Raw genomic sequence first — 27241 nt, forward strand, 5'->3', positions numbered from 1 at the left:
GAGTGATGTCTGCGCTGAAATCCAACAGACTCGCTGTGCAGCGTAAACCGACACAACGTGTGCCAGATGTCGTTTACCTACATGAGACGACGTTGTCCTTTTTGTCAGCCAGGATTCCACTGCAGCCTTCGTAGGAGAGCATCTGTAATTTCGTAACAAGAACGCAAGCCGGTGAGGCACTGAGCGACAACATTGGAACAAGTGGGCGATATGCATGTAGGCCTTTTTACACAAGCAGGGAAAGCAGCACAGATCGAGTGACCTGCATGAAGGAAGGTCTGACGCCATTCAGCTGCACTCGGCCAGAGATCTTTCCTCTGTAATCTGATCATCCTGCCTGCACAGACTGTTCTGGGCCCCACCAGCATGGCAGGGCAGCGCCACATACCCGTGCCCCCCCCCCACACTTTTGCCTGACACCCTCGCAACCCCCTCTTCACAGATGCACGTGGTTGCAGAGTGTCTGCCGGGTGAGACCCGATCTGAGGACATATTTGAAGTTAACCTTTAATGTAGAAACACCTGCAAACGATGGACAGGAAACGGGGTCTGAACCGAGCTAAGGATTTCTCCTTCGTCAACCCCTGGATCAGATATTTTCTGTTCTTCTTCAGCTTTGTGTTTTGGGTGAGTAGAGTTGCGCTGTTGATGGATTAGTAGTGACAAAAACACAGCTGTTACAGTGGCCCAGGGCCCCCTGAATATCTGTGAGCAACAGCTATCAGGGAGCTTCAGCTTTCCAAAAATGTTAGATCTGCTAGCAAAAGGGGGGGCAAATTAAAACGAGCTTGTAAATAAGAAATGACCAAAGATAAATCGGATGGTAAGCGTAGCTGCAAACAGCAGGAGCACCCGGCTGCCCTCCTGCTGCCTGTTTTAACAAAGACACTGCAATTACTCATAAATCATAAATGTTGACTCTTGTATTATTCTCATTAGTTTAGCATTGACTTATACTAAACCATAAAGAAATCGGGCAGTTGTGTAAGCCCAATGGTAGTCTGTAGTTGGATGTTTCCATATTTGAACAGAATGCCGGTGCTTGAAAGCCACTGTTGAATTTATTGTTGCATTGTGAATGCACATAATTGGAATATATAAATATTAAATGTAAACATAACCCAAAACATTTGAAACTCAGCCAAGTCATGTTTAAATTCTGAGAAAAATGAAAACCTTCAGATTTAAAATGGTTTTCCATTAGCTTTAGGCATTAATCACTAGTTAGTTAATAACTGGTTGAAGCATAAAATTGCAATTGAACTAAACCAACCTAATTATTGATGTTTTTAACTGTACTGTGTGTGTTGACAAAATTTGAAAAAACTCAAATGAACACCTTGGTTCCTGTGAAGGGGCTTCGGTAATATGAGTAAGTACCATGAGCTCCACTAGTAGTTAGTTTTACTGAGGACAGGAGACACCTGATCAGGCCCTTTTCCTCTAACATTCGTTTTATTCACACAAGCAGACACACGCTTTAGACTCTCTGACACTTCTTCATTACTACTTGAAGTGCACAGATCACACGTGTAGCTGCCTACACCTCCTCTTGTATGCCTCTTCACCCAATCCTGCAGAAACCCAGCGGGGGGGGGCGCGCACTCCTGCAGAGTTTGGAAGCAATCAGCAGCCACACAGCCCGGCCCGCCGTGACTTTGTTTATCAGGCCCGGGCTCAGAAGTGAACACTGCAGCAGTAATCCATCAGGTCTTTTGTCCCCGCGTCCTCGCGACTCAGTTCAGCCGGCTTTCACCTCCGCACACAATCCGCCGGGAGAGAAGCCCGATTCATCCCTTTTGAAAAGCCTGAAAACAGAGCTGGAATACATTCACTGTGTGTGTGTGCTGCAAATGCACGCCCATCACCCGTATTCAAATAAACACACACCGTTGCAAACTGACAAATGGAGCTGCAGGTGCAAACACGCCTACACAAAGGAGGATGGACTCTAAAAGCAAGCAAACAAACTGCCCCTTCAAAAATCAGCAGCTCCAAAGAAAAGGTGCATCATCGATTTTTTTGTTTTTGTTTTTGTGTTTTCTCAGCTATTGTCTTGTCAACTTAAATTATTCTTTTGGAAAAAAAAATGTGAAGGAGATAAAAACAAACCTTTTTCACGGTAACAACTTACTTTCCCAGAGCACAGAAGAAGAAATGGGGCCGCATGTGAAAAGCTGCTCCTCTTCCATAGCGAGAAAATCCAAATAAATACACGCCTCATTGATCCTCATGAAATTCAGAGATCTAATGCAGGTTTTTCCTCATGGAACCCAAAACAAATCCATGTTTTAACAAGCTGTGCGCAAACACTCACAACGACACAAGCGCGTTTGGTCCTCAGCTGACCCTGTCAACCTGGAGGTTGGAATTTCTAGAGATTTATTCAAAAGTGAGAAAAACAAATCAAGGAAAGAAAAGAAATTGACAATGCAGTGTTGTAGTGAAACCTGATTAATCAGTCGAATTCTTCCCTTCATCCATTGCGTGCGCCTTATGGGCTCCCAACGTCTCACTGGTGTTCAACATTTCAAACCGTGGGATGTTTTCTTCTGTCTTCTCGACGTCGAGCAGGTCAGACGGGCTGGACTCTTCACACTCTCTCCGTCTCTCGCTTTCTCACCTTTTTTCTCCTGACTGTGTGTACAGCATCTGTTCTCCGCTCACAATAGTTCGGTCCCCCGCTCGGCAAACCGAGGATAAATAACAGACACGCAGAGACATTTTCATGTGAAAACTGAAGCTTTAAATTCAGAAGGTGACAGAAAGACTTCTCCACATTCAGATGATTAAAGTCAGGTTCCATATGTTTTGTTGTCGTTTCCCCCCCGCTGACTTCCATCTGTCTGTTTATGGTGGAGACGTAAACTGACGCTGTGCACACTCAGCACCCGAGGAAAGAATCGATGCTGATCGGACCACACCTGGTCCCTGGTGGAAGTGCAACTAAAGAATAGACCTTCAACAATGAAACGTACATTGTCTAGATGTTTTTCAATAGATAATTAGGGAATAGATGGATGTGGTAACCTCTAAGGGAATAGCATGAGTTTTAGTGAATAATGTTAATTGCTTTTCTTTTTTATTTAGCAGAGGAGATTTATTCCACTTCCATACAATCAGCTGATACATTTGAAAAATGTCCAACGAGGGCACGACCTTTAGATCTCCACTTGCATTCGGCAGCACATTTGAAAAGACTCGATGTTTGCTAAATGTGAAGCACAATGAGAGAATTAGTAATCTGCTCAATATGCTTTTTTCCAGGTTTTCTCCTTGTTGATTGTTGCCGTCGGAGTTTATGCTAAAATCCAGAAAGCTACAGGTACAAACATCGCACACTTTTTACATATTCATGTGCACATTGTGCACTTTTCCACATTTATAATGCTCAAGAATGTGTATTTTGTTTGTTATATATTCACTTTAGGTCCATTTATTGCCAATAACCCTCTCCATTCATTTTATATCTCCTGAGCTGCGCTGCTGTGATACCGTGACCTCTTACAGCGGGACACCTGTTGACCCAGATCAAAAAAAAGCAATCGCTTGATATGTTTAGCGGGTTGCCAAGTATGAGCTTTATCCTCATTCCACCTTGTGTCATTATTTTCACATTAAATTTGCAATCCGAATCAGACAGCGAAAAAGGATTTTTCACCCAACTGATTATCTCTGCATAATCCACAACAGAGCATTAATATTTTAAAAGAATGAAGGCAGCTGGTGTGGGAAAGGAGGATTGGAAAATAAAATCGGAGAATAGGAGCGGCGAAGGGAACTAGTTAGTTAGAATGAACAGAGGTTTGAAAAGCAGAAACGAGAGCAGAGGAAAAAAGGTACAGGTAGCAACAGCGGAGTATAGACTGTTAAACGGGGCTTTTCATGTCTTTCTGCCAGACGCAGTGCGGAACACGTTCCTGATCGACCCGGCTGTCATCCTAATTGTGGTGGGGGTGGTCATGTTCTTCATCACTTTCTGCGGTTGCATCGGAGCGCTCCGACAGAACATTCGCCTCCTCAAGACAGTAATAGAAACATTACTAATACTGCCGCTGTGCTTTGCTTCCAATATGGAAGCTCAAATTACGTTTATTCCAAAGCCATCTTTGTGCAAACAACAAATCTGACAGTTTTGATTCTCGTCTGAGGTAAACTGTGTTTTATTATTGATGTGTTTCGTTGCTTCCTTCTAGTTCTCCCTCAGCCTCACATTGGTCTTCCTCACTCAGCTGGCCATCGCAGTTCTGGGCTTCTTCTACTCTGAGCAGGTACTCGTCTGACAGCTCTCACACTGGACTCATACACCAACCAATAAAAAACATCTGTGCATTTGGAAATGACAACGTATCAAACGTAACAACACATTGAGTTTTTGCGTGAGAAAGTTACTTCAGAGGAAATCAGTGTTTTGTATCGTCTACAAGGCTCTGGTTTGTTTTGTAGATTTTAAGATGCCATGCATCTTAATTATCTCAAGGTGCAGTGACGTAAACTGACCTGACTGCTAAATATACTGCAAATATAGAGCAGTGTACTCGAGACGAGGCTCCTGGTGTAGGCCTACTTTTTCTAAATAAGGGAATTGACAAAGAATCTCACCAAAGAGGAGAATCGATAACGACTCTGGTATCAATGCTTCTCATGGAATGAGACTTTTTACTGGTCCTGTACATATTCGTGTGTGTGTGTGTGTGTGTGTGTGTGTGTGTGTGTGTGTGTGTGTGTGTGTGTGTGTGTGTGTGTGTGTGTGTGTGTGTGTGTGTGTGTGTGTGTGTGTGTGTGTGTGTGTGTGTGTGTGTACTAGAAAATACTAAAGCTGTGTCCTAAATACTGACATTTAGTTGTGTCTCATTTGCAAAATGTATTTTGCCGCAAAATCCTCAAAGGGTCCAGCTCTGAGATTGGGACATTTCAAAAGCCTCTCAGAGGATCTCCTTTTTAACTACCGGGCGCTTTATTTTACAGATAAAAAGCACAATTTACAGATTTGTATTTAGTGCAAATTGGGCCATATATGGAAATATCGGATTCTCAGATGGTTTCATGTGAGTTTTAGAACATCAAGAGGATCAATTATACATATATAATCTACATAATTTGACAAAAAAAATTCCGTTGTATAAAAAAAATATACCCACGCTACAAAAAAGCAAAGGGCCTCCTCCCTCTTAAATCAACTTATCTCCTTTACAGTAACATCTTCTTAGCGCTCCACTGAGAATAAAAACAGACCCAACCGCTGGCAACGTACCCTGGCACCAGTGCGCGCCGGGCCGCCTGATGATACCTCGCCTCTCCCCTGCGTTCCCTGTCAGCCTCTGGACTGCGTGCTGCTAAACAGAGCAGTTTAACAAGCCTCCCAGCATCCTCTCCTCGCTAAATGATTCAAATGCTCCGGCACTTCAAAGTGAAACCAAATGTTCCATTTCAACAGATCCCTTAAAGGAGACTGTGCCACTAATGACACGGGGAGGTGTGACGGTGGGAACCGCGGCCCACGAGCACTTTGCACCACGTTGGGGGGGTTGCTGTAAAAATACTCCCACAATTTAGTTAAAGTAGTCAGAGATTTTCGGTCTATTTCGATACAGCTCACAGTATTTATCGGCGTAACCCGTTCGTTATGTAACAAGAAGCGTTCAGAGCCTTCCGGCAAACTGCTTTCAGAAGATCATTGCAGACTTAATGGAATTTTAAAGTTCAGTGGCACATTAGCAAACGCTCCTATTGGCTATTACATCTGAACTCGAGTCTGTACAACCACGGCCCTCGTTGTAGTGTGTTTTTTTTTAACACTGCTTATTCATGAGAAGGGAACGACTAAATAAAATGAAAATAATATAATAAGGGAACACACAATTATAATTCATTTAGTTTTAAATCCTCATTATATATTATTCAAACCAATCAATGCATTTAATTTATATTTTTATACGGGCATTATGTATTCAAACAAAAAGGAGGTGAAATTTTATGACAAATTGTGAAATCCAACCAGTTATCTTCGGTAGACAAAACCTGCGTGTGCTCTGTATTTTGTTTGCATCTTGTACATTGGTCTGAAAGCCGTGGATAATTTTCCTATTATCATTATATTTCCTTCCGGCCGTCACGCTGCAGCACCTTCTGCTCTGCTGCCGTATTTCCCGAGACATTTCCCACAGGAGGCTCACACAACGCACAAAAGAGGATGTGATGTGTCTGCCTCATACATATATTGGTATAATTCATGTTTATTGTTTACATCAGCGGATGCGTGAACACACAACCTTCACGGAAAGACTTAACACATCATAGCGTTCACGGCCTAAAAATCCCATTGTCTCCCATGTGCCTTCCCTTAGACCCGGGATGCTCTGGGAAAGTTTGTGAAGAAAGCCGTCGTTCACTACAGGGACGACCTGGATCTGCAGAACCTGATGGATCACATCCAGAAAGAGGTGCTGTGGTCAATTCCACGTTTATTGCATATTCCTGAGCACTTAACCTATACGGAACCACCGAAAAAGGACCACGAAGCCGCTTACGTTTGTTGTTTTGGCCTTGCTGGGGGATTTCCACACGTTACCGACGCTTCCTGTACTCCACGGGTCTCCTCATGTGATATTCCTCTCCCATCTGCACACAGGCCGGGTTTCCTCACGGGAGAAGCCCAGACTGGCAGGATGTTGTTCACAGGATGTAGTTCACAGCAAGACCACGTTTCTAAATATACACTCTGCTCGGCTCTCCCTCCCTCTTTGTCTCTCTTCTTTTCTCCCAGTTCCAATGCTGCGGGTGGAACAACTACACAGACTGGTCTTGGAACCTGTACTTTAATTGTACGCATGAGAACCCGAGCTCCGAGCGCTGTGCCGTGCCTTACTCCTGCTGCGCTCCTGTTCCTGGAGAGGTGAGGGGTCTTTGTTTGACATACCGTGTGTGGACAAACTGATTACTAACTGAAAGTGTCATTAAAACACGGCCATAAAAAGGCACATTATGTTGACCTGCCAGTTTACAGAGCAGTGTGAAGGTGTGTTCTCACTAATGCCTCGTGCGGTGTCTCAGCAGCATCCGCTGAATAAAGAGACAGAACTTCCCTACAGAACCAGGTAGGGAACTCTGTGGAGACGGGCCGTGATCGGGGCCCCTGGGGCCCACCTGGTCCTGCGCAGACGTTGAGGTAGCAAGGACAGTCGCTGGGTCGCATGTTGCAGCCAACAACACCCACAGCTGTACGCCTTAGGCCAAAGGGGGAGGACGTGAAGTTACCGTGTTCCAAACCACAGGGAATTGCGAGACGATTGGGAAGTGGGTCCGCTGAGGAGAAAAACGGCGAGGAGGACAGGGCGTCCGTTTCCGTCAGTCTTGCCTACGATTGATAATAGGAGAACGTCTGCGTCTCACCTGGCTTTTCACCGGATAATGTTATTAAAGCCAGGCTAAAGTCTGCGGCTATGGACCTTTCACTGCTTCTTTATAGTGAGCGGAGGTTCAGATTTGGTCGGACGGAAGGGGCTGTCGCTTTATTCACTGGAGGCTGCTGGGACACAGCGTAAGGGACAAGTACGAACTCTTGTGGTCATTTATACGACCAAAGATGTAGCACAACCCGTTTGATCCATCGGTCAACAAAGAAACACATGAATCGATGCAGCTCCTGTATTTATAAGATATTTGGGTAATGAGGCTCATTTGCAAAGTAAGGCTGCATCAAATCCAGCTCGTCACTGTTATCTAATGTGTTCCCTGATTATGTGCAAATGGCACAAGAGCAGCTTGTTTTCAGCTTTGCATTGCAGTGTGATATTTTACACTTTGGTAGTGCTCTGAAAAAACGTTTTCCCGGTCACAGACCTCAATAACTGCACACGTCTCAGATGTATTCAGAAGCTCCTTGGACTCATCTAGCTTGATTTGCTTGAAGGATAAAGATGTAAATAAGTGAGGTTGCTATTTTGTCCGGTTCGTGGGGCCATGCCTCTCAGGCTAATTTAATTAGGGAAAAACATTCCATTGAAGAACATTTCAGCGCAGTGGGAATCCATGCAGAAGACGTGAGGAAACATCAGGTTAATAGTTGGGATGCGAAAAAGCCATATTTAACCAGAAGAAATCCCAACCTGAATATTACAGAGGACGTGACTTGGGAACTGCCCTTGACACGAGTATGGAAATTCTACATTCCTTTAGTTAGTTAGTTAGCAATAGTCATAGTTTGGCATATTTTAAAAAGTCAAAGAAAGTCATCGAAAGGTCATGCTGACAAATGTCATTAAAGTCACAGTATAGAATGTCAAGACATAAAAAAGACACCATATATTATGTAGTAGTTCAGCATCTTGAATAAAGTCATAGCGACACAAGTCATACAAAATGTATAGTATAATGTGTTAAAATGAAAAAGTACTATGGTAGTACTATAAACTAATACTAGTATATAGTATGTTGAATTTGTTTTTAACTCATTCTACAACCTTTTGACAAAAGCATTTCCTAAAAAGTCAAAGCATACTATGTGAAAAAAGAAATTAAAAATCATAGTATAGAATGTCAAAAAAGAGTAAATTAAAAGTAATAGTATAGCATGTTGAACCTGGGAAAGTCATAATATAGTGTAATATATATATTTTAAAAGTCATAATGAAAGCCCTTTTCTCATAAACTGTCTGCACGGAACCAACACGCAGCACAGGCATGACTCATTAAATGTGTACAGATAAGCATGCATGCTGGAGCCTGTTGGAGCCTATATATATGCATGCTGGATGCTGGATGCATGCTGGAGCATATATATATAATATATATATATATATATATATATATAATACACACACGGTTCTCACACAACGATACATTTTAAATGCTTGTCTAGCCCCTGGCCGACTTCCAGCAGCACAGTTTACAAGCCACAACAATTCCTTGTACTTGAGGTGAATGCAGTAATCAAAAGAGTCCATGTGAATCAATCATAACATTATTGATTACGCGTAATGCTACACAGAAAAACATATCAAAGCAACCTTTTTCTACATGACTGAAGATTCGATCCACTAAACACTAGAAGAGCAATCTGCTGTTCATAGCCTGTAACTGCGCGGCTGCTTCAGGGACTGATTAGTCTGTCTGGTTGCATCAAATGGACACGAATGTATCAGTACCTCTACAGTCTCTACAATCAACAGACATCCGCTGACCTTTGACCTCTGCAATTTAACAGGAGAGATGTGAAAAGCAGCTTATGAGAGTGTCTTCTGAGTACCGCAGAGGTTCAATACAAACTCTCCCGTTTTCTCTCTCTCTCTCCGCCTGCACCGTTGTCTATCGGGTGCACAGACTGTGATCAACACAATGTGCGGCTTCGGGGTTCAAACCATGAGCCACCTGGAGGCGAACAAGTCCATCTACGCCGCGGGCTGCATGGACAAAGCGGCCATGTGGATCGAGTCTCACCTCTTGCTGGTGGGGGCTCTCGCCTTGGGCACAGCCTTGCCTCAGGTAACCCCACTCACCGCTTTGCTTAATTCAGCCCACGCGCACACCTACAACAGTCCTCTCCCACTGGTAACCGCAGACAATTCTGGCCCGAGAAAATGTCTCTGGCGTCGTCGAAATAACACTCAATACACACATCAATACTGGGAGGCAACTGGAGACTCGCTGGAATTGAGTTTGTAGGAATCAACTTATTGAGCCCTTCTCCCTCCACGGTGGATTTGGACAGGGCTAAAAAAGTAGCCCGGGTAACACTTCATCAATCAGGGCCCCAGCAACTTTCTTTAACACACACAGCACAGGTGCAGATCGCCTCACATTGAATTAAGCTGTAGTTGCACAGAAAGAAAAAAAGCTATTCTTATTCCAGAGGAAACCAACCGGGCGTGGGGTCAGTGTGAGGCCACTGGGATGGAAATGATTTAAACTGGGGTTTATACCTAGACAGCAATAACTATGCACGATTAATTTTTAACTGCACATTATTCTTTTATCGCATTGTCCCAGACAGGAAGCTCAGGTTGATCTGCCGGCGAGGTAGAAGTCTGCATGCGACAATGTAAGCAGCGGGGGCCCGAGAAAGAAGTGTAGTGATTCCGCCCTCCTACTCAGCAAGCTCCACGCACCTCTAATGCACCACCAAGAACTGTTGATGAGTCAGGTCAAAATGTTAAGATTGGCCGTGAAATCAAACCAGCACTTGCTGCCTCCTAAATAATTAGTACGCTTACTTATCAAACGGATTCAGCTACTGTCACGTCGCATCCTCCTACAGAACGCTGCTTTGCCACTGAATCTTTTGCCTAATGTTTCTTGCTTTCATATCTGTCTGATTGGGTCCCCGGAGATTCTGCTAAGAGCGAAGCATGTGAATTACCCATGAGTCCTGTCAAAACAATTGCACTAGTATTGCAGTTTGGCTTCGATCTGCGAGACATTTGATTATGAAGTTCTATTTCTGGTCTGAAACATCTTGACTTAACTATACCAAATCAAACTGCCATAAATGAACGTGTCCATTCAGTTAATATGACTTTACAGTGAGTACATGTGACACAATCCATTCAAGTCTCATTTTTTAAAATGATTCCGGTGCAAAATGCGCACGCAGGACCTTGAGGCGCTCTGCAAAGTGTACAGTCAGAGTGTGTTCCGCGATCTAAAGTGGCTGCTACTGTCCTCTAGATTGCAGGCATCGTGCTGTCCCACATCCTGGTCTCTCAGATCCAAGATGAGATTACCTCCGTGTTGTGAGCGCGGGCCGGCGCCGGGAAAGACAGGAAGAAAAGAACTCGCAGTGCTTGTGCAAGGGCATCTTTTTTTTTTATTGCCACTGTATCACTGCGACATCGAATACATTTTGGATTTGAACGTGTCTGAAGTGTAGTGCACCTCATTGTGTTATTCAGTGTCATCACAAGCTAAATTCAATGTGTATCATTATTAGACATTGACTTTAGGATCGACTTTACTCCAAAGAATGTATATTTAAATGCCAGGTGGTATCATTTCTCCACGTACAAAAGCTCAGAAGGTCTGCAACTAAAAGAGCACTAATGTCTACGTTTAAAAAGGGTTGCAGTGGAAAGTTTTGGATGCAAAGTAAAAGGAAGCTCTGGCCCATCGGGATTGGGGCGACGACGTCATTAGCACGAGAACTCCCCGGAGCAGCTTGTCTAGTCGTGAAGAGCCAAAGCTCTCTGCATCAGACGACCCGTCAGAGGGGAGTTCGGCCTCATGGCATCGCGCTCAAGTACGAGACATCTGCAGGAATTCAGCACAACACGGAACAGTACGAGGTTTTAAACAGATTTACACAGACAAGCCGAGCGGCCAAACCCGATCAATAATGAAGGTCTAACACAGTGTGCAGACAAGGAGATGTGGGTTGCATAATGGGAGCATTAAGCTAGCGTTCTGGAAACACAGGGACTGATGAAAACCTGAGTGGACGTGGACAGCGACTAGGCTGTGTTTCGTGGTGAAATCCAGTGCTTCAAAAAGGTGAATTACATATTTTCTTTTTTTTCTTTCTATAAAACGTGAAAAGGTGGAAATCGAAGCCTTCGGATTGGCAGGAAAGCCGTGTCGTGCATTACCTCCCCATTTTCTGATGGTGCTTGTTCTCCGATTTTATGGCCGCATGAATGAGCAGCTGATTGAAGACGTCCCTCTGAAAAAAAAACAGCAGGCGAAACCGTTAGCGGACAAAACCTTCCTCCAACACTGTGGAGTGTCTTTCTATTCCTTTTGCGTTGTACTTTATACTACATTTACACTTTTTCACCTTGGGGAACATAAAATGCATCACAGATGAATTACTCATGAGTCAGGGCGCCACATTCTCACACCACGCAGCCGCTTCGGTGACTGAACGGATGCGGCTGCTAATGCAGAGCTTCAGAACCACGGCGGACAACGTCCTCTACGACGTCATCTCGGGGGAATGGATTTGGATTGCGTTTCAGGGAGCGTACCTGCGCATCACTCCCGCCCATTTCTACCAGGCGATAGCGTAGAGGGTACAGTAATTCCACGGTGCGGTTGTAGTTGCCCTGGTCGTACTCCGTCATGGCCTCGACCATTGATACACCCAGAGACGCTGCCAAGTGATGCTGTTGATTGTCCCCCGGCTCTCTGTGGGGGGGGAAGAGGCAGGATATTTACTGGTACATCTGGGAGGTTTACAAGCTGCTGGAGGGCGAGGGAAACATTTTCTTGGGTAAAGTTGGGAGGGATTTTCTTTGTAATACTTTAATCCTTAAGTTTGAGAGAAACTTCAAAAAGACTTCACAAACTGCCTTACAAGAAAAATGGAAACTTGAGGTAACTTTGTAGCATATTTACAGAGGAAACTTTTAATGAAATGAAAGCAATGAATATTCCTTTCCAACACGTAATCTCATACACTAAAAAAAACATTAGCTTAACAAAATCTATATAACAACTACATGTTCTTTTACTCCCTTTACAGGCAGACAGGGGCATTAAAGCATGACTCTACTTGACTAAAAACCTGAATGTCCGGGTAGGACTCACTTAGCTGTGAGTCCACACTATGTGGACTTAATGGCATAAATGTGGATTATGTTGCCCAGTGTATTCCTTGAAATAAGCAAAAATAAATGCAAAACTCAAATGTCCTCATGTCTCCCGTTTCTTACTTTAAGAGCCCCCCCCCCCTCACGTAGGTACGTGTTTTCCCACTATTGTGACTTTATATTACATAACTCTGCAAAATGTAGAGAACGAATTTTAAGTGGCAGCTTTTCTGCGGGCTGCTCGGCGGACTAAATAGAGAGCGCAGGGCGGTCGGGACGCCGGGACGCGTCGTACCCGCCTCTCCACAGCTGCTGCATCTGCTGCAGAGGGAGGACTCGGAGTTCCCTTCCTGACCGCACACGCTCTCTACATCTCGCCAGCCTACGCTCAGCCTCGCTTCGGTCTCCGCTTTGCATGAGGCCTGTGAGGCTCTTACGTAAGGCTGACAGACTGAGGGGGAGGGAGGGGGGCCGAGCAGAGGACATGGTGCTTTACTTGGCCAATTCCTGGAGGCCCTCCAGCAGCCGCCGAGAGGTGCCGCCGTCTTTGGCTCCCAGCGACGCCATGAGGAAGTGGACGTCGTTAAACAGGGTCACGTGGTCGTCGGTGTGCGGGCGCGTCACCTGGAGCACCTCCTGCCAACGGTCCTTCACGCACACACCTGCACCGGGACAAACACACACATATTGCTCTGGAGGCTAGAAAGACAAATTTTGAAAATTTCAGTTGGAAGAGGCTAAGAAAATATGGTCAAATAGGGGAAAATAACTGCGTTTTTCACACACGAGTAGCTGTTTTGCTCGAGAGGCATACGGTGTTAAATTACCCGTCTGCCAATAAGCAACACATTAGAGTAATGTTGCAACGCCTCCATTAGGCCAACCGGTGTCATTCTGCAGATTTCTAGAATCTCAACAGCACCCTGATGATCGGCCTACAAGATATTGTATTTTTTTCACGGAGCAGGTGCGAATAGGAATTCCTTTAACATTAACAACGATAGGTCGTGGATGACCACGCCGCTCTGCAGCTTACCCTCCATTTCCAGTCTGCAGAGCATTGAACTGGCGTCCACGGTGTCCAACATAGATCCTGTTGCTTTGCAGCGTCTGATTACCTGAACGCAGGACAAACATTTGCTATTCACCCTGCACACAGAAGGACGTAACGCGTAACTGCATCCACGCAATGACATTCAGCACAGTTATGCATTTTTAAAAGAAAGGTCTCGTTCATGTCTTGTTGTACTCCACTGATGGGAGCGGTTAAACATTCATGAATATCAAACTTTGTGTTAGAATTTCTGTTGCGTCGGAACGCACGGCAATGTTGGGTAACACTGTGAACTGTTCCGGACTTTCCTATTTATAGCGTGAATGAAAAAGTAATCAGCTCTGGCATTTGACACGAGCAATTTGTCATCGTGTGGATTTGACTTCCATTTGCACACGCGCTTCCTTCTTGACTCACAACGAGCGCCACACATTGCGTCTGGTCTGGATCCCCTGTGGGTCGGTGCGCGCGTGGCTCTTGAACGCACTCGGACAAATCTGTCGTTACATTTTGGATGCAAAACCAACCTGAGAATCGTATATCTGCAGAGCGGCTTCGTATTGCCCCTGTGGAGGCAGGGAAAAGGTTAATATGTTAAACTCCAGACTTGAGAGACAAGCGGGGCTGAGAGATAGTGTGGCACAGGCGCAAACACAAATTAATCTCGCAATATAATCAACTTCATATTACCCGGGGGGGGGGAAAGCATATCATAAATACAGGCTCCACAAACACGCTCACCTCCGACTATTCGCTTGGATGAGAAAACTCATTATAATATTTACCTTCTCGATGAAGTATAGAGCCCAATGCCAATAGTTATGACTGGCCAGCACGTCAGACGCCTGAAAATGAATGACAACGTCTTCTCTTTTAGTTAGTGAAAAAAGGATGTTAAATGATTTAATTGAAAAAGAATGTTTAAAAAAATAAATAAAAAAACACACACACTTAGCATACGAATAGCAGCATAGAATGTGTACCTGCCAGTCCTTCTCTCTACTTTCCATGAATTTCAAGCCTTTGTCCACCTCGGCTTTCATCTCATAAACATGGGCCACAGAGTGAACGGACCAAGCGTCCTCCGGAGTCATGGCGAGGCCCTGCACCAAAAAGCTTTAATCGTTTTGAAGGAGAAGCAACACAAATACATAAACAAGCGCTGTTTTCTTACGCCGGGGCGAAACGCAAAGCAAAATAAATGACTTGATGTTCCTCAACCTGTTTTGAGGAGCGTCGTGTGACACAACCACTTTGTATGCATTGCGCATTATTCATGTGCGACAGCAAATTACTTTTTTCCCCGAATCGAAGTGACACAAAAAAAAAAGGGGGGCCTGGACCCCCGAGCTACAACAATGACAACAGTGTTTACAGCGGACCGGGATGGAAAAGAAAATCTCACCTCCATGGCTACTTTCAGAGCCTGGTCGTAGAAGTGTGTCTCCATGAGACCAAAGGAATACATTCCCTTCAGGTAGCTAAGGAAGCAAACACACACACACACACACACACACACTTGTTGCATCAGTGCCGGCGTTTGACGATGCTTTTAAATTACTGCTAAGTAGGAACATGGGCTTTAATCTATCCGTGGCACGGCTCTGACGGCTTATTCATTTGTCGGGCTTAAAGATATCGGTTTGTTGGGAGGCATCAACGTCTCCCTTAAATGTTTAAATATAATTTGGATTTTATTCGATCTGACAGCTACAGTATAGACTTCGACTATGTGTCACTAGATAAGAGGTAGAAGAGAACGTTCGTTTACTTGCTTTAAGTCTCTGTCTCTGTTTCCATGTGCTGAGTGACTTTCATCTTTATTGGTGCGCGTCAAAACTGCATATTTTATTTCTTTCACTGATGCCTTTTTCTCATCAAAAACAATTTGTAGTTTGAGCTTACATGAATGCCTAATACACTAATGTACTGTTTCTTTATAAAGAATGTGCATGTATTTGATAAACTACTCCAGAAACTACCATTAAAAAAAAAAAAACATAATAATAATAACAAAGTTATTGTATTTCCTTTCAAATGTCATAAAAGAATGTAACAAATGTCGTTAAAAATTCATGGCAAAGTATGTAATGACAAGCTTCATGAATATAACAACAGTAGCACTATATGCCATAAAACGTAACATGTCGTACAACATTCTCAACTGAGTATGACATTCATAGTATAATTTGTCTTAGTATAGTTTGTCATAATTAATAGTATATCAACATATCTTAGCCTTGATATGTAAAACTGTTATTTGGTTACACATCCATTTTAAAGACACCATTTGTTTGTTCCTGTGAAGGCTCCCAATAAGAATAATCAAGAAGCCAAATTGTCTTTACAATCGATGCTTGTGTTCATGCATTCAGCATGTATGTAATGTTTGCGGTGTTTGCACCTGAAGAAAGGCATGTGTGGTTTCCAGTAGGGCAGCACCCGGGCCACGGAATCCCTCAGCTGGGCTTTGGCCCCCGTGTAGAAGTAGCCGTCATGAGAGAACTTGAGAGCCAGCATATCGGTGGGGTGATCCACCAGAATGTCTTCCCATACGTCGCAGGCCTTTGAGAATCGTCTGCAAGAAACACGAGTCACTGTGAAAAAGACATTAATGGAGGACAAAGGCAAAAAAGGTGTCAATATACTTTGTGCTGAACTGAGATTAGACGGAGCCCTTAAAAAAAAAATCCTCTGCATCCTCTACAATTAAGAAACAGAATTCAAGATGGCATCCACGTAATTACAGTTTATAATACGGCGCCGTGGGGAAATAAGACACTCCAGATAGAATCGGAACATGACTTGCCGTACTGTGTCTGCAATTTGCATACGACTGATCACACGGGAACAGAAAAAAAGAGAAACTTGCAAACGCTCTTGTAGTCATTAAAAAAACATTTTTAATTTGGACCCGACTGCACTGTAGCGTTCTCTTTAATGCACGTTACATTAAGATCAGTGAATACGTACCTTTTGGTAGGATTATTATACTGCCATTTGTTTGATATACGGGGGGTAAAAAAAGTAACTTAATGTCAGGAATATATCTATTTCAGCAAATATATTCCATAATAAAGAAACTGGATGTAGAATTTGCTACAGTTTAAGTTCCTAGAGAAAGAGTGAAGTGTCTGCTGTCCTGATAACCCCCTTGTTGTTGAATTGATGATTAGTGATGAATATGTAGTTCTAATTAATTAATATACCAATCACAGTGCAATACTTTATCTCAAAGACAAGTAACAAACACTATGTTGATATGCATTATTCAAGGGATTACTTCGAAATAATGTTTTTTTACATGTAAAGGGTAGGATTCAATTTATTTAATGAAAAGCCCGTAGAAGACAACAAGGAATGTTGGGATCCCATATTAGAACTGAAGAAATGTTGGAATTCTTTTGCGTCCCTCGGGTGGGGGCGTTATTTCCCGAGGACACTTGGCTCACGGATCTCACCCGTGGGAGAAGTGCTCCACGGCCGTGACATGGAGCCGCTCTCTGGGGGAGAGGGCCTGGCTGTCGGCCAGCTCCACGGTTCGCCTCACAGCGCCGGCCAACCGCTGGTTCAGACGAGCGGAGCTCGCCGTCGACACCAGCTCCAGCCCCGTACTGATCACATGACCCATGACTGCGGGGGAAAAACGGAGAGCAGAGAGGTCTTTCCCGTCCACGTGATGAAAACCGCCTGCTGGTACATTTTTTACTCTTCACTTAAAGTAACATCACTTTATATCGAAAGTAAAGTTTTGACATTCAGCCAAATATTGACTAGTTGATGATTTTAAAGGCCGATACCCAGTACGGGGCAAAAAGACATGGACAATAAATCTGAATAAACCGTTGTTTACTCTATTTACACCGGTTTAACTATCTAAACAAATAACTGCCCAACAACTACACTTAAGATTAGTGTGGTTGGAAAGTTAACTATTCCAATTATGGTTTGACATGCGCTTAGTTTTGCATCTTAACAATGTTCTCTATGCAGGTTCACCGTAGCTTCAATAACTGTTGGACCTGCACAACAGCAGCTTGATTCATTTGCATGAACCACGATGAAACATTTAAAAAGGGCGGATGAGAGCTCAGACCCACGGCGATAAACGGCGGCATCTAGAGCGTTGATTAAAAAGGTCACGCAACTGCTTTGTTTGAGAGACGGCTACTGATCGACACCTACTTCTCGAGGTCAACGGGTTAATGCCGTAGCTAAATAAATGACAGCACGGTAAGTCATCGCTAAATGTCAAAGGTGTCATCATATCAGAGGTACGACAGACATTTTGACCTGTCATGGAAACGCAAAAGGTCTCCACTAACTAAATGCATTACGGCTCAGTGCATTCATTTAGTCATTTCACTGTGCAAAATATAAAACACCAGGGTTAATGGAACTGGTTCACCTCCAAGGCCATTGCAGTTTTCAGTGCTTATGAAGTGTGACTGTGCAATACGTGCACTCGCGTTTTATGACGTGTCCAAAGGGTCTTTTTAGAAAGTGCTTGTTTAGCCGAACAAGTATGCTATTTATCGCAATGTTTGCTTAAAGTCTCTGGGGTCACAGTTATTTTGAATTACTATTGACTATTTCAGCAGCAGATATATTTAGCGCCGGTTACTTTCATCCCTTCTTAGTTTTCGTATTCTCTTTTAATATGTTGTTTCAAATAATGTTGAAAAAGGTTGAAAAATAATAAGCTATCTCTTTACCAAAGTTGGGGTCAGCTGCCTGAATAGCAGAAATGCTTCCTTCAAATCCTCCCACGTTTTCATCATTCTGCCACTTGACATACTAGGAGACGAACAAAAACACACGTTACGAACTGTAAACGTGTCTGCAGACATCTTCCCTGCAGGTGCGCGTTACCTGAGTGAGTATGGCGTCATAGAGTTTGCAAGCCTCATTGCTGCTGGTGGACAGGGGGAGACCTTCTGCACTCCAGGCCTGCGAGGGGGGGAGAGACGGCACAAGGCTGCAGGTGTGAGGACTGTCCCCCCTCACACCTGCACAGGGGGTCCGACACAGTGACTTCATGTCGCCGCGTTGCACCTTTTTACGGTGAAAGATCGATCCAGCCCAATCAACATTACATTACATTGTATTTAATCCTCGTGAAGCTTATGTAAACTAGATTTGCCCCATTTATTCCGAAGACGAAGCCATGTTTGTTGTAGTTTCCTAAGAACATGGATTTACAGTGAATGTCGCTCTTTTCTCCGCTAAACTGCGTGACGTTTATAATGCAAACCACCAACCTTACAGTCTCTGAAACTCGATGCCAACATCTTTGTGACGCATTAACTTTTCCAAAAGGTTCAACAAGTTCTGTCAACTCTTCTCTGCAGCTTCGTCACGTAAGATTTACGCACACATGACCGGAAGTCAATTCCAGTGGCTCGCTTTCAAAATAAGTGCATGGAATACAAATCGATTACAATCAGTACTTTAGTTACGGTAATAATACACGTTGTAACCTGTGCATTTTTGTTCGTAGTAGTGAGAACTGCAAAAAAACGGGTGCAAGGGGGCATTTGCAATTGCCTCGAAACGGGTGTAAACAGAGATCAGCTGACCGGGCAGCTAACAGCGCTAACGATGCTAACAGCGTTAATGGTGCAAACTGCAGCAGTCCTGACCCGAGGGGATTCTGATGGTTGCTTCCTTCCCCCCTTCGTCCCTGAACATCATGATTGTCTTATCAGGAGGCTTAACATAAGAGAGCAGCTCACACATTTATATTGTACATTTTTGTTTGCAGCTTTGCTCATTTCATTGTTACTTTCCTTCCATTTCTGATGTCAAACTACTTTTTCAATGTTGAAGGGATATTGCATTATTTCTAAAAATGTTTTATTTGCATTGATACGTCGTGTTTTCAATACTTTTTTTTGTAAGTCTGTAGTCCTTTCTTTCCAACTAATTGTGAAAACACTTTCAAAAACCATGTTAACTCTGAATGCTTTACTTAAATCCACCTATACACATTTGGGTTTACTATTAATCCCATTGCTGAAGTACATACATCACATTCTTTGTTGAAATTAACAGAATTTAGCCATAAGGGATGTAAAGAGAGCCTTTTAAAAGAACAACTGCATTGTTTTATTGCCATTTTCAGCATACATCCAACACCCCTATGCATTTAGCTACATGAAGCACTTACATTACAAGTCATAACTCAACTGAACAGTTTAAAAATTAGGATTCATCTTCTTTACATATGATACAGTTTGCACACGTTAATAAATATCAATACAATCGAGTCAAACTTGTCACACGTCATCTAAAGCAACAACCCTTGAAATGATATCACTTTGTTTTATTCACATGTAATACCAAGTCATAAATATAGCCTCTCGTGTTTCTGTGCTGTAAAACGGTGACCACCTGCGTTTGTGAAAAAGGCGGTTAGATTTGAATAACCATCAGGTGAACCGTAATGTTCCTGCTTGCTGCCAGTTGCTCGTGAAGCACTTTGCTTTTCTTCAGCGGCCCCATTTAAATTCATCCATCTGTTTGGGGACCCGCTGTACAAAAGTATTTGAAAAAAAATAAAAGACAAGTAGAAATCTCGAGTTCCAGTGGGATACACACACACACACACACACATGTGACTACGTCAAAAAGCAAGTCAATTCAGAAAAATAAAACAAAGCATCACTATAAAGAATGAAAATCCAAAAGGCAACTTGTTCAAGGATAAAGTATTAACACTGCTGTTTGATGATAAAAGTGGTGTGTGGCGCACTCGTCACATACTGCAGAATATAAAACCAGCAGAGAAAGCCCTGTGGCGCGAAACGAGTAATGTGACCCACGCTGATCTCACATTAACAGTGACATCGGCTATATTCACGACATTCCAACGCTGACGCACACGGTGGGGAAACACAATCTGAACTCGGGGACACGGTTCCTTCAAAAAAGGTAAATCCATTGAACGGTTTGTTTTTACGCCGCTACGGTTTACTATTGTAGGAATCGTAAAGGTCCAATCGCCGCGATGGACCATTAGTTGTAAACGTCAGCGGTCAGTGTGATATAGAGTGAACAGTGAACATGTCAAAGGAGAGACTCATCATTATCCAGTCACGTGAAATGTGTAAGCAGCATAGCATTATATGTCCTCCATGTAAAAAGACACGGTAAAGTCATTCTGTGTGCCTGCAGCCTTCATTCCTGACATGCAATGGCTTACGGGTGATTCTTTATCATGCACGGGGGGGGGGGGGGATTCAGGGCACTCTCCTGTGAACGCAGACACAACTAAAATGATTATCTGTTAAAAGCAAACAGAGGTAATAAATACATAGAAAAACCATGGCCATGTTAAATGGAGTTTTAGTGTTGACTCGCGAAAACAAAACCGTGAGGGGGAAGAACTGAGCCTTTCGTGGTGTATTTATGGTTCATAAGATGATATTTTATTACTCCCCGATGGGTAAATGTGTGTTGTGTATCGTAAGGATGCAGAAGTCAGTTTGTCACTGGATAGAAAGGCAGCTTCAGCAGAGGATGTTTGTCCCACAGTCAGAACGATAATCTGAGATCACTCCAGCAGTTAAAAACACACCTCTGCAGCCGTCCCCTTTTTCCCCCCCAGAAAAATAATGGACCCTCATACGCCCGAAAAATGCAACTTGTTCTATACACAAAAACACAATTCTTTACATCAGCAGGACCGAACTGCATTCTTCCCTTTTAGATAACCGAGAATGGAACAAGTCTCTTTAAAAGCCCCTCTGCGTTGGAGAGGATCCACCTCAAGGCTGGGACGATAAAGCTGTGAACGTGCTCGCCTCTCCAGGGAGGAAAAGCAAAGTGATTAACTGGGACCGCTTTGGGTAAACATCGCGGACTGCGTCGGTTCCAGAGGCGGAGCGCAGCGTCCATGTATGCGAGCGTGAGGGGGAACCATGACCCGCGTTCACTGCTGCAGGTGTTCAGAGAACCTCTATCACAAGCCCCCCCCCCCAGGACCTGATGAGCTGGATGAAATGATTTCACTCCTCTCAAACCCAGTTGAGGTTGAAGCCTTTGGAGAGCATGACGCCCTCCAGATCCTTGTCCTCCTCCTTCTCCCGAAGCCTCTGCTCATCCAGGAGGGCCACCAGCGCGTCCCGCTGCTCCACCACCTCCAGCATCTCGTTCAAGATCTGCTTCTCCTGACCGAGCTCCTTCTCCGTTTTCAGGTTGTCTGAGAAATGTGGACGGGGAGGAACGAGGGGTTAAAGACGGCAAGAAAACATTACGCGGGTCTAAATACTCCACTCAGCAGTCGTTAGTCAACACGCCTGCGTTCACCTTCCACGGCCATCCGCTCCCTGAGCTCCTGCTGCAGTCGGCTCTGTCGGTCCTCCAGCTCCAACTCTCTGGCACTTGGGGACGGATAGAACAAAATGAGCGAAATGAATCATCCGCTTTAAAAAATGTCTGCCGTTTGGTTGATTTAATCACTTGTCAGAGTGATGACGGTGTTTTTCTATTGAATTGCAATGATGATCACATATGTTGTGATTGGGAACAATGAGTATCACGTTATTAAGGCGAACAATCTCATCATGTAATAATAATAAGAAGAAGAATAAGAAAAATAAAAGAGAGTATATCATCCTCTCTGTTTGCACTGTTTTAGGTTAGAATTGCAATGTATTTAAATGATGGAGCATTATATCCTCATCACGTTTATAGCATGCATTGCATTTTTTTTAGGATGACACCATTGTTCAAGTTATTCGCTTTGCAGACGATCCCGCGAATCAATCCTCATGACTTAACATGAATGGGATGAACAATGACATCTGATACGGTACAGGTTAGTTTGACCATAGTGATCAAAGTTAACAAACGGCTGCATACTTTTGATATCCTCATAAAACACAGAAGACTGTGCCCGGTTACTACAACAGTGGCCACCAATAACATACAGCTTTGGAAAAAAAACAAAAAAAAAAAACTTTGACAACTCACTCATCGATCAGTCTGTCTCAACATTGGAGAAATGTACTTACAATATCATGAGTTCGGACTCATAGCGGACCAGGGCATTCTTCTCCTGCACCAGCTTGAACCACTCTTGCATCAGCTTGGGGTCGTCCTTCTTGCCCATGCCTGCAGGGGAGGAGGAAGCACAGAGTGGGAGTAAGGCACCCGGCGGCTGGGAGACGACACTAATGTCACGCAGGCGCGAGGACCGACACGGGCAACGGCGCCACAGGCCGAGCCAGGATGTCCTCGCTCAGGGAGGCCGAGGGGGGAAGGATCGACTCGACGGTCGTACAATCCTTAGAGGTGGTGCACAGAAGATGGCGTGGAGCTACACACACAGGTCCCAACTCTGGTAAGTGCACACACGCACACGCACAAACCACACGCACAAACAGATGGAGAGGTATTAACAAGGTTGACAGATTGCGTCACCCAGTTCGGACTGCAAAATACCTACTTTTTTGTGGTTAGTAAGTGAAAACACACCGACTGGTAGCAAAGAATCACACACCAGGAAAAATTGAAATCCTTTTACACCCCATTCATGCAGATCGCTTTAATTATGGGAGAGCGTTATCGTTGCGGTTTTCATAATTGGCACATCCAGTCAGAGAGCAGAGCGGTCCGGTCTACGTGACAACCCTCCGACGGAGCCAAGCCGCTTCAATGTAACAGCGGACGGCAAACCGCGGTGCAGCGCTGCGCGCTCAGACCGAGGAGAGGAGGAACGCCGCGGCTCGCTTCCGCTAATTAGCAGACAAGGGACGGGCAGGAGCGAAGCGGAGAAGAGCTGCTCCCGCTGGAGAGGGATGCAGCGCGCGGGTTTTCGGGAAACCTATTTTACAAATAGATTATATTCTGTGTCTCTTGAACTATTTTGACTTTTTCCCCCACCATCTCCGAGCCCTCGTCCCAACGCTCCCAACACCAAAGGAGAGACGCCCGTACAAGGCCGCAAACAACAACAAAGGAACAAAACAAAGCAATGTACGCGGATTAGAAGCTCAGCCAAAATGCAGCAACAGGTGTTAGATACTGGAACGGTACGAGCCATTATTTTTTTAGGACGGTGAGGCTTGAATATTTATACCCGATCATCACACCGTGCAGATTTCTCACTCCTTGAACCACATTGTTGCCCGGAGCCTAACTGTGTCTCCTAATTTTAGGAGTACATGAATGCATTTAACCTTTTTTTTTTTTTAAATGGGATAATTCCTTTAAAAGGACCATGCAGCCTCCAGATTCATTTTAGCTAAACAGAAAACAGACCACATGCTGTTTATCAGACACAACACAGCAGAGTGTTTTTCCCATTTAAGTGAATCCAGCTGGACGGAGGTAGAAAAAATCTTCTTTGCGATTGTGTTTTATTATATTATTATTATTCTCGTACAGTTGGATGAGAATACTATTTGTGCACTATGTACAATCTAAACATACGATAAGAAAAATCAATTGCCTCAATACGAGCCTGATCAAACAAACAGGAAGAGGAGGAGCAGCAGATGTGGGGAGGACGGGAAGAGGATCAACGGGGTTGCCCCCGTTTCCGAGATCCTCGCGGTTGCCATGGTAACCCGCCACAACCGTCAGACGAGGCGGCGGGGCTACGTTACCTTCAGGGGACCAGCAGGGGCAGAAGGAGAGGGGTCTTCGGCGTGGCGTCCCCACAAAGGGCTCAACTTCCACAAGACCGAGGGAAAGGACGTAGAGGGGGTGGAAATAATGCAGGAGGGAGAGCGCAGACATCACAGGGGGGAAAACAATGCACAGAGCATAGGTGGGAGAGGAGGGGGGTGGGGGGGAGTGATTAGGGAGAAAGAAAATTGAGGAGAAAATCAAAAGAGGGCAGGAGCACTGTGATAGGGAGGAAGAACCACCCACAGAGAGCAGCTGGGGGATGTGACGGATGACAGAAATAGGTAATAATAAGAAACAGAAACAAGAGAAGACAGAACAAGTGGTGCACAGAAATGGAAAAAAGAATCACCGTTTCTTCAGATAATCTACAACTACCTTTATAGCCATTGTTTAACAACAGCACACAGAAGTAGTTCATCCCATTATCAAAGCTGCTACTGATCACCGAGAGATACGCGCCATTCACAGATAATGGCTTCTTCTTAAAAGATGTTTCAGTTGCTTCCTGTAAACAACACTTGTTTACACCATTCGGCCCAATTACTTGCGAGCATTGAGAGTTTTACATTTCAAAGTGCAGCTACCATTGAAGTGCGAATCAGGACTTTTTCTAATATTCGTCCATTAAACTAATTTTCCCGACAAAGTGCGGCCCTACCTCCATGAACCCTCCAAAATAAAGGGTATAGAATGAGAGTAAGAGGAATAAGAGGCACACACAATGTTGTCGTGGTGGGAAAAAGAGCCAGGAGAGTGAAAAATGCCACATCATCACTGGAAGGGACCATCACAGAGAAGAGTGGAAATAATTCTTTATGACTCCACCGAGTCACTCGAACCCCCACCTCGCCATGTCAAGCTCATTTTGTTTGATTGCATTACCTTTCCCCTTCCTACAGGTCTAGATCTTCTTATTTAATAACTATTCTTAAACGCAGTGGAGTTCTGCCCCAATGCGCAAGCGCGCGTACGCACACACGCGCACACACGCACACACACACACACACACACACGTGCATGTTGTAGATTTGTTCACCTTTGTGTAAAACTCCACGCAATCTCCTTGTCTAATTAGTGGCATCAACCAGCAGGTCAAAAAACAACAGAAGCACAAGCCTTGCTCCAATATGGGCAAATGCACCTCATTTAAACTTCTGCTTGGATCCTCCTCACTGACAGTGAATAACTATTAAGCAAACAAAGCACTGCTGTTTTTGCTGTACACACGTGGAGGAAAGAATGCATTGTACTCATATTCAAACAAGGCAACAGTCTGCAGGAGAAGACCACAGCCAACACGGGATTTCTCTTCCAGACACAGTTAACACAGTGTTATTGGCCCACGGCCGCTACGGGTCAAAGGTTGGAACATTGTCTATTAGCACAAACCACAATTAAACTATACACACAGACACACACACACACACACTTGGGGAGTTATGCAACTGAGCAGGTATGAGAAAGTCAGGAGAGCATTTACTGGGACTACAGGACTGAGGTTCAGCGGCACAGAGCTCCGAGGGGAAGATTACAGCCGTGCCAGCAGATTAGTATGTGACAGGTTATATGTAATATATGTGATCACTTTCACTGTTGGTGTGTGTGTGTGTGCGGGAGAGACTAAAAGTGCGTAGAACAATGACTAAAACTGACAGGAGAGAACATTTTGAGGAATATTCTCAGCTGTGGAATTTCACCCATTTGTTGCACTAGTGTATGGCAATAGAGTGTGTGATTGAATCAAAATAAATGACTAAATGATTTCCCATTGTGCCAAGTTGATGTGTTTTTTATTAGATTTTGGGCAACAACTGAGATTGATTTGCACAACCACTGGCTGGTAAAAAATCCACATTCCTTTTTCTTTTGTGGGTTTCCCTGGCGATAAGAAAATATAGAATATCAGCATCTTTAAGCTTTAAATCCTAATTTACACTTCTAGGCGCTATTGTGACCCTCAAGCATGAATTTGGTTAACAAACTATGGGGGGGGGAAATCTTGCACAATATTTTTTAATGAATATGCAAAGAAGGTCATCTTTAAAGTGCATGTCTGTATGCACGATGAAATTCCACAGGCAATTCTGCCAGTGCATTATTTATTTTTTCTTCTCCGCTGCTGGACTTGTCCCCAGAGCGCGCGCAGCGCTTCTATGAATGCAACATGAATTTATATTGCTACTTGTATATCTGTTGCTGCAATATGTCGCTGTCTTCATCATGAAGTCTCGGCGCCGAGGAGTCAAATTAAACTTACTTGTTAATTCAGTTATCATTTATTGAGTTTATAGAGATCAAAGGCAATCTAAGGAGGACAGCATGAGGCCAAGTGTCTAATCTTTGTTTGATGTAAAGAGGGTCAGTGTGGGGGGGAGTAAGGAGGGAGAGAGGGAGGGGGGGTTATAGCAGCATTGCAATGGGGCTAATAGCCTGCCAGTCAGCTAATCAAGGTAGATATGAGGGGTACAAAGCTTAAGTAGTAAAGAATCAAAAGGGGGCAGGAGGACAGATGGGTTAGCCATTGGGTTAGTTTGAAAGCGACAGATTTGAAATACATACCGCCCAGATGCAAGTCCAGGATTTCACTGTAATTAGAATCTCCCCAATAGTCTACAATGACAGGGATATATTAAAGAGTTATTTCATACAGCCCCAAACTCGGCGCACAAAATCCTCCAACAGCAAGTCATGCATTTTCTTGCAAATAGTTCTTATACAAACACACACACACACACAGACGGCACACTTGGAACAAAGACAGTCCATCAGTACTCACCACAGTGCAAAATGCAGTCAGGCTGAGCATATGGCTTTTCTTTCAAAAAATAACAAGAGGCTGCAACATAGATTTGCTGTGTTGCTGTTTTCTGACTCAGTCTGCTTAATATCACACAAAGCCTCTAGTAATGTGCCGAGTAATTATTATCTTTGTATTGCCTGCATTTAAATTTGACAGAGCAGTTGTGCAAACAGCTACGTACTATCCAGTCCATGTGCACAAACAAACGTTCAATTAAAAACATTCAAT

The 27241-nt window shown here is 44.0% G+C and overlaps 3 protein-coding genes across 14 annotated transcripts in view; 1 reads left to right on the forward strand and 2 right to left on the reverse strand.

The window, feature by feature from the left end:
* Positions 1-409: 409 nt before the first annotated feature.
* tspan33b (tetraspanin 33b) lies at positions 410-11246 on the forward strand. Of its 4 annotated transcripts, none has more exons than XM_040163039.2 (8): positions 416-627; positions 3268-3325; positions 3901-3950; positions 4197-4271; positions 6348-6443; positions 6767-6895; positions 9322-9483; positions 10666-11246. In XM_040163039.2, the coding sequence occupies exons 1-8, from the start codon at positions 532-534 to the stop codon at positions 10732-10734; spliced, it is 735 nt and encodes a 244-aa protein (XP_040018973.1). In that variant the 5' UTR covers positions 416-531; the 3' UTR covers positions 10735-11246. The 4 variants fall into 4 exon arrangements, with proteins under 4 accessions (XP_077938171.1, XP_077938170.1, XP_040018973.1 ...); XM_040163038.2 differs by having other exon boundaries at positions 417-627; positions 3901-4028; XM_078082045.1 differs by lacking the exon at positions 10666-11246 and having other exon boundaries at positions 410-627; positions 6348-6895; positions 9322-9342.
* ttc38 (tetratricopeptide repeat domain 38) lies at positions 10779-18993 on the reverse strand. Of its 2 annotated transcripts, none has more exons than XM_040163032.2 (14): positions 18837-18993; positions 18448-18525; positions 18291-18372; positions 17037-17208; positions 15980-16153; positions 14981-15056; positions 14559-14678; positions 14361-14420; positions 14103-14141; positions 13558-13639; positions 13018-13183; positions 11958-12117; positions 11580-11653; positions 10779-11244 (listed from the first exon to the last, which is right to left on the reverse strand). In XM_040163032.2, exons 1-14 carry the CDS (start codon positions 18864-18866, stop codon positions 11157-11159), a joined length of 1401 nt encoding a protein of 466 aa, XP_040018966.2. In that variant the 5' UTR covers positions 18867-18993; the 3' UTR covers positions 10779-11156. The 2 variants fall into 2 exon arrangements, with proteins under 2 accessions (XP_040018966.2, XP_077938168.1); XM_078082042.1 differs by having other exon boundaries at positions 18842-18946.
* A 666-nt stretch (positions 18994-19659) lies between these two features.
* The window catches only part of LOC120809321 (protein-methionine sulfoxide oxidase mical3a-like), a 48798-nt gene continuing 41216 nt past the window's right edge, over positions 19660-27241 (reverse strand). For 6 of the 8 annotated variants that reach the window (XM_078082028.1, XM_078082024.1, XM_078082027.1 and 3 more), the window contains 5 exons: positions 26773-26823; positions 24189-24254; positions 22593-22692; positions 21886-21959; positions 19660-21778 (listed from right to left, as the gene is read on the reverse strand). In XM_078082028.1, coding sequence (XP_077938154.1) covers positions 21594-21778; positions 21886-21959; positions 22593-22692; positions 24189-24254; positions 26773-26823 — 476 coding nt within the window. In that variant the 3' untranslated portion in view covers positions 19660-21593. The remainder of the gene's footprint in view (positions 21779-21885; positions 21960-22592; positions 22693-24188; positions 24255-26772; positions 26824-27241) is intronic. The other 2 variants (XM_078082029.1, XM_078082030.1) reach the window with 2 other exon arrangements.

The sequence above is a fragment of the Gasterosteus aculeatus genome, chromosome X (assembly GCF_964276395.1).
Source record: "Gasterosteus aculeatus chromosome X, fGasAcu3.hap1.1, whole genome shotgun sequence".
Classification (NCBI taxonomy): Eukaryota; Metazoa; Chordata; class Actinopteri; order Perciformes; family Gasterosteidae; genus Gasterosteus; species Gasterosteus aculeatus.